General features: G+C 36.3%; 1 protein-coding gene across 1 annotated transcript in view; it reads right to left on the reverse strand.

The window, feature by feature from the left end:
• Positions 1–258: 258 nt before the first annotated feature.
• hoxc12a (homeobox C12a) overlaps positions 259–7,787 on the reverse strand; it is an 83,801-nt gene continuing 76,272 nt past the window's right edge. The window contains exons 4-5 of the mRNA XM_051096129.1: positions 3,091–6,202; positions 259–2,323 (exon numbers count right to left, since the gene is read on the reverse strand). Of these exons, the coding sequence (XP_050952086.1) occupies positions 2,085–2,323; positions 3,091–3,676 (825 nt within the window). The 5' untranslated portion in view covers positions 3,677–6,202 and the 3' untranslated portion in view covers positions 259–2,084. The remainder of the gene's footprint in view (positions 2,324–3,090; positions 6,203–7,787) is intronic.

Genomic DNA, 7,787 nt, shown 5'->3' on the forward strand with positions numbered 1-7,787 from the left:
AGCCAACATGGTCAAAACCAGGACACCAAGCGCAATAACGCACATCTAATTCATCGCAATAACGTACATCTAATGTTTCTGAAAACGGTAGTTTGAGCGCCTGAGTCGGTTTTTCTTCTATTGAATGCATAAATATGTTTAGGTAATAAATGTAACAGATTCAAATACTAACACTCATATGGCTTTCGCAACATCAGGAAGAAAACGTAAATAAAAAGTAAGTTTAAAGACTTTATTAATCAGAAACTGTAGGTTACACATATATGGATACATTCATGAACTCGCAACATTATTTACAAGACATTTTTAATCGCAAGGTACAAAGGAATGCGACACTGGTGCATTCACAAAATTCCACAGAACAACACAGAAAAATTATACATCAGAGACTATTTCACAAAACAATCCAAAGGGGGGAAACATGACGAACATTGTTATATAGTTGCTGATGATGTCATTCATATAACTGTTTTTGTATTTTCTATATAGTCACAAAAATAGGATTTAAAGAAAATGTCAATCGGCGAACTATAACCATTAACAAGAAAATAATGTAGCACCGCCTTATGCAAATTCGTTTTATAATAATAATAATAATAATAATAATAATAGGTTCAAACGAATAAACTATATTTTATATGAAACCAACTTTCTTGTCCGTATATTTGTGATGTTCTTTTCAGTTTTTTGATTGGGGGTTTTAAAATAAAACATGCGCCTTGTTGACAAAAAATAGTCGGAAAAACATTTGCTCTTTACCTTCTAACTACAGTCATTATAATCATGCAGCAAATATGAACTATTTCACTGGCATATAATTCATGATCTGAGTAAATAATGTTTCAAATAACACAATGGGTCCCGTTAATTAGCAAAACAGGCTCGTGAATTTTGGGATTTAAATCTGGTCTCTTCAGTATGATTGCTAATTCCATTACATTTATAAATGACTTAATCCTTATTTTAATTTATAATTGCGCGTCTCCGTAATATTACTTGACCATGCATTTCTCTCCCAAAAGCATTGTTGTGAATTAATTAAGTACAGCTAAGCGAATATGTCCAAATAAGGCAGATCGAGGGACAAGCGATCGTTAATGGGAAATTTATGCTGTTAAAAATGCAAATATGATAGAGACACTTATAAAGTTTTTCACCATATCATGAATAAATATTTTATTAGCAGTTTGTGCGGCTTAGCTGCAGGCCTACCAATTTACACTTTGGACAATATCTAGTTGTAGAAGTAATTTCCTAGCATTTGTCAGAAAGACATTTCACAGGCTAGATCAAAGTCTATTCATAAAAAAGCTGTTCTGTAATTGCAGTTTGGTTCTCAAGGGCCCAAGATATGAGTTGGGTCACTAACTTTGTGCCCGTGACCGTGAACGTGCCATAGAACACGTGGCGATGACTGCGGAACGGAGATAAGACGTTGATGGCTTAACGCTGCCCACGCTTCTTATTGCCGAGTATTGAGTTTGAAAGGCCCTTTCTTAGCGATAACCGGCAAAATAAAAACATAGACGGGAGATTACGAACAGTTAAGGATTCTCATTATGACCAAGTATGGCGTTTCAGTCTGTTTTATTTTATTTTCTCTAGCTTAGAACACTGATCATGGCACGAGTGTTATGTTAGACTTTCAAAAATTGTTTTAACACTCCGACAATAAATATTTAGCGATCATTTCAGACTGATAAGAAAACATTTTACTTGTCCGAAATGCTATCTCACAGCTTAGATTTGTCTGAGTTTTTTAACTAGCAGTTCATTACTTAATAAAGTGAGTGATGGCTTAGACACCTTGTTACTTTCAAAACTTACACTAAAACATTCCCACCGTATACATGCCCAAAACTGCTGGACACGAACCCTCTTAAATAAACACCAGACCACATAGTATAAGCAGACTTCTGGAGCCATCATTTGGTCGCGTACCCCTATTATGTCTGAATTCTTATTCGCGTTTTCTGAATGCGTCGTGGGGCAAGACTTTCAGAGTAAAATGGGCCAATGGCAGATTACCATTAACTAAATACTGTTGTTGGACTACCATTAAGCAATGTGTATTTTGTGCCTCCTTAAAAGAAGGACAAAGCCTGCTCCCTCAGCAACAGTCTCTTTTTCTTCATCCGCCGATTTTGGAACCAAATTTTAACCTGTTGGTCGCTGAGATTGAGCCTGTCAGACAGCTCCCTACGTCGCTGCCGGGTGATGAACTCGTTCAGCATGAACTCTCCCTCAAGCTCGGCCAACTGCAGTTTGGAATAGGGCTTTCGCTTCTTGCGGGTCCGGGTGTGCATCGGGTACCACGGGGCACCTAGAGGGGGCAAAGCACGGGTTCATGAGAGAGCTTCAAAACATCTCCTATAGGCCAGCACATCAAAATCTCTCCACATCTCGATGCCACGTAAAATACAAAATTCTAGTGCATTTTGTGAGGCTGTTAACATGACAATTAGACGAGATCAGTGACAAGCTGAAGTGTAATGCAAGCTGTCGATATGATGAATTTATCTGTTTGCATAGAAAGAATGCCTCTGAACGTTTTACTGTTCTAGTTAAACGTACATTAACGCGATAATTGTCGTGTTTGCAAGAAGCCTACCTATTTAGCGGTTTCAAGGCATATTAAATGACTTCTTGCTGCACGACAACGATATTAATTTAGTTTACGAGTCATTAAAAAACGTCCTCTTTTTCTGTCAGAGCAACTGCCATTTTGCAGCTCTGTTCTGCTTGCTAAAATAGCGCGAAAGCTTTGGCAAAACGTACTTTTAACAACAATAACCATGCTTTTTATGCAAACGGCTTTAAACATTGGCAACGGGATTGTTGAATTTTATGATGTTGTGTTTACTGGTTGTATAAATGACTGAGCGCTTAAACTGGTGAACGTGGAGCATTTTAGGGCAACCCCTAGTGGCCTTGAACAACCACGCAAGATCCATGCAGGAAAATCATAACAGTCGCCAGTGAATGCCTAAATAAATTGTCATGCAAAAAGAATTTGCTGGAGCAAGATATGAGTAACACTACTGTGTGCTTCTGTTGTCTTTCAGCTGTGATTAAATGCGAGGGACAAACCTCCTCCACTGGCGATATTGCTTGCGTGGTTTCCTTGCGATACCAGGGTTTGTGGGTCGCCTGCTGAAGTCTTCCCTCCTTCGTTTAGCACTGAAGAACTGGAGTCGGACTCCAACGACTGACAGGATGGCGGGTCTTGGGTCAGATGCTCGGTGCCATAATCATACTTTGAGAAGGTGCCACTGTTGCCCATCCCATTGTGCATCCCGTGATCAGACGATACTGATGTATCTCTTGCTCGCTCCTCTCGTTTGAGATTGTTGCTGTCTGAACACGGCTCTCTGGTGCTGCTGGAATTGCCATAATAACATTTGCTTTCCTCCAGTCGGGTTATTTCGCAAGATCGATTAAAAGAGGGGTTAATGGATACGGGACTGCTAAAGTAAGACTGAGGATATCCATTGCACGACTCCGATGGATTCCACGGGAGAGAGCAAACATTGTCCCTTCTAGGGTACGAGAGAGACGGTAGCCCCGCCAGCTGTCCCCCTGAGGCTCTAAAATTCGGGAAGTAAAACCTGTCTCCAGTGTGGATGTTTACCAAAGGTCCCACAAACCCAGGATTAAGAAGATTATGCTCGCCCATTTCCGCGGGCCAGACCAACAGCTTCTAGTTTATTGCAATCTGACATTTAACGTAGTTAAACCTGGAGGTGCACCTGATTGGTCATCTCCACGTCACGTGCCGGAGCTTACTCGAACACTAGAAGGTACCACCCACTTGGTCCATTTCAGACAAAACAAAACATTAACTTCTGTATTACTGGTTTTATATGCTTTTTAAAAATACTATAAAATATCTTATTAAAAATGTAAAATCTTGTTTTTCTTTTCCCCTAGCTCAAAGGTTCTAAACTGATCGTCTTTCACTTTCCTGTTTAGAAATATAGAGAAGTGTCCCTAGCCTCGTTTAATCTTTATTACCTGGCTAAAAAATAAATAAATAAATAAAATAAAAAATACTTTTCCCCCCCAAAAAAGGGGCACTTTTTTTTTTTACCGATGGTGAGGGTTCTTTCGACATTGTTTTCAAACAAATTACGGTTGAATTCAGTGTCATATAAAGATGTGATGTTCATCTTTTACAGGCTTGTTTTAAAGAAATACTGATGCTCAGTGCTGAACTCCACTCATATTTACTGTAGTGGGGTCAGCAGGTTGAAACCATTGGCTCCGTAAAAGAAGATGATATTCTATAAGAATTTTTTAAGACCGTAGCCTATATTTTAGATAATATGCTCTAGTACACCTCACATGAACAACTTTAACAGATACATCCTATAAATACTCGCAGTCAAACTCATGGAGGATTGTTACACATCTCGCAATTCTTTTATTTGAATTTTACAAGCTGGCTGAGGGCATTAAAATGATTCTGCCGCTCCAAATACACCACACTAGATCACATTAATTGATTTTTGATTGTAAATATATAAAGTACACGCAATTTTTCCTCTTATCAACTGCAACGCAGTGCCATTGTCACGTGTGTATTAAGAACATAATGAAGCGATGAAATAAAGATTATTATGACAAAAGGACAATAATAACAGGACGCATTAAACTCTCTGTCTCACACTGGAGTGTGTACGTAACGCACAGTTGATATTATGCCTATTCAGTCTCAGGCTAAGCTTTTAGGCCTTAAGTTTTTAAATTTTCCCCCCTCCCTAGTGTATTAATTATAAATAAATGTTATAAAATAAATCATTTTAATGTTACTTCTGAATAGTCCATTTAGTGTCACAAAAGATTTTGAATTACATCCTTTTATCTCTTTATCTCTTTTATCTTTTGAAATACAAATAAAAAGTTAAAGGTTTTCAGATATGAATACAGCTATCATATTTAAAAAAAATAAATAAATTAAAAAAGTGGGGGGGACTGAACTCTATACCTTCATAACTTTATTTTAACAACTGCTTTGTTTAGGCGTTTGCGTAGCCTCTTGCGCACATGCTCATGCTGACATATATTTATATACATATACTGAGCAAATTATATTTGCATTCTTCGTTCATTTTAATAATTTATATTTCCCTTATTTATAACAAGAGTCTTTGACTAGCACAGTACCTTTGCGTTTGCTGCCAATCTAAAGCTTGTGTCAGTGTATCTGTGTGGGGGCGTGATTGTAATTAAGCTCGTAGCCAACTTAATTATTTATTTTTGTTTCATCTACTTTCAAATAAACCGACAAAAGCAAAAATAACCACGAACAGCTTCATTAATAGCGATGGGTATCTGGGCTATAAATGCAAAGATACTGCCTAAGGAAATCCGGTATTCAACGCATTACAAATACTGACGTAACACCTATAACACAGACTCAAAACAACTAAAAGTCTACAAATGTTGTCCTCTAAATTGCCCACGAATTATTACATCCAAATTTTAGGCACACATGTGCTGGTTTTACGGTTAGAGTACTCCATACCAGATTCATGTAACCAATTAACATGCTATGCAGCACTCCCTGCATATAAATTTTAAATGCTATCAGATATTTTACTGAATTATCAGGACATCTGTGTGTTAAATATAAATGTAATCACCAAATATGAAGCTATAGAGATCTGAAATTTAGTTACTACTTTGAGAAAACACTCATGGTAATTAATATACTAGTCAGTTGTGCCATTTTGCTAATTATTTCTGATTAGTTGTAGTGAGAATATTTTATTATTTCTCCCAAGAGCACAACAGAGAGTAAAACAAGTTGTTGAGTGAGTTACTGGTTCTCCCTGGGAATGAATGACATTTCAACAACTTAATTCAGTCACACACACACACACACAAAATAAATATTCGCCTCAAACAACCTGTCTCAAATAATATCGCTTAAAAGTCACAGTAGAAAGATTATATTATCTTACCGCGAGGATGGCCAAATCTGAAATCTCCAAAATCTCTGGAAAATGGCTAAAATAGTTGTTAGTTCAAGGTCAGTGTCTAGTGCACTGTCTGCGCCGCTCTGAGATTGCTGTCTTGGAATCTCTTTTCCGTCCAGACAGGGCCATAGCGTAAACAAAGGCCTTTTTATTGTCTTTGATTTTGGAAGACAGGTTGGCTCACTGAAAGCCTTGCTGTGAATGTCCTCCAAGGCCAATTTCTTAAAGGGAAAAAAACGTGCATTAAATGTGAATTAAATGCAAAATTCCAGTTCTCGAATAGTTGAACTCAGTTTAAAGAAGAGTAAAGTTTGATAATAGTTGGATATCCCAACAGATTAAAAAAGATAACAAAAAAACAATAGTAGCAATTCTACCTACAAAAATAGTTAATTAAAATAATGACAATTAAACTCAATCGCAACTTAGAGAAATGAAGAAAAAATAAAAGACAGAGAAATAAAGACGCGACTGCTACGCAGCTTTGAGGAAAAAAAAAGTATGAATATACAGATGTAAGTGCTTGTGTTTGCGATGCATATTTCTCGGCTTTACTACAATTACGTTTACTTAAAATGTTAGTACAATTGTGTTTGCTTAAATTAAGTCGATATAAATTGAGTGTAAAGAAAGAGACAATGGTAAACAGATTAATAGGATGTTTGTGAAACACTTTAGCATACGGCGTTTGGAAATTGCAAACCTGAACTCAGTTTTTGCCTTATTTTTTCCCCTCTATATTTATTAGTTTGCTTCTTTATATATTTATTTATTTATTTTCAGGGACAATGCAATTATATACTTAGAGCTGGGAATATTAGAAGTTTACAAAATACAAAGACAAAAAAAAAAAGTTTTTAAAAAAGCATTTACAAAATATATCTATATATCATTTAATATACAGCATATATAAAGTAATAAAAAAATACATATTATATACGGTTGAGAATTCAATCAGCCGCACTATATTTCAATGAACAACTCATCCTAACCACTTAATTCAAAGTGTGTCCGGTATTCTTACCATGTCTACCATGTCAAAGAACACTAGAAAATTTTTCAAATACTTTACGCTACATATTAGTAGTTTATTAGTTACCTTCATCTTAAATTAAACACATATCCTGCAAGAGGACGTGCGCCAGACACAAATTGTCTACATAAAGACCGGTGCAAAGCATATGTCTTCGTGCTGAATCTACACTGCTCACTTCCTGATATTTCCAACATACGCCACCAGAGGTTATCAGCCCCCTTTCTCCTCAACTCACTGATCTCTCTCCTTGCATTGCAGCTGGTCTGTTTAGAACCGGCGAATAAAATAAAAGCTAACGTGAGCCCGCGTGTTTGGCTGAACAGGCCTTTCACATTAACCATCTATTATTTGAACAGCACATTGATCGAAACAAAATAGTTCTAAAAACGTTTTTCCCCTGTATTTATTGTTCTCATATTCCAGCATTAATAGTTTAGAGAAATGCGCCACCAGAAAAGTGCCTGCTTTAAAAATGCATATGCATTTTTATATAGGCATATATATATATATATATATATATATATATATATATATATATATTTAAGTGTATACGTATGTGCTTAAATTAGTTTGGACAATAACTTAATAATCTGTTTCAGGGGCTTATTAGTGCACCATCGTTTGTTGTTGAGATTGCAATTAATAAACCAATGCATTGGTGATAAGCAGTAATAATAGTTACACGACAAAAATTAGCACAATTTTCGTAACAGATTTCTATATTACAATACCACCATTTTTCCTATGCAAAACCATAAAGAATTATTATA

The sequence above is a fragment of the Labeo rohita genome, chromosome 23, assembly GCF_022985175.1.
Source record: "Labeo rohita strain BAU-BD-2019 chromosome 23, IGBB_LRoh.1.0, whole genome shotgun sequence".
Taxonomy (NCBI): domain Eukaryota; kingdom Metazoa; phylum Chordata; class Actinopteri; order Cypriniformes; family Cyprinidae; genus Labeo; species Labeo rohita.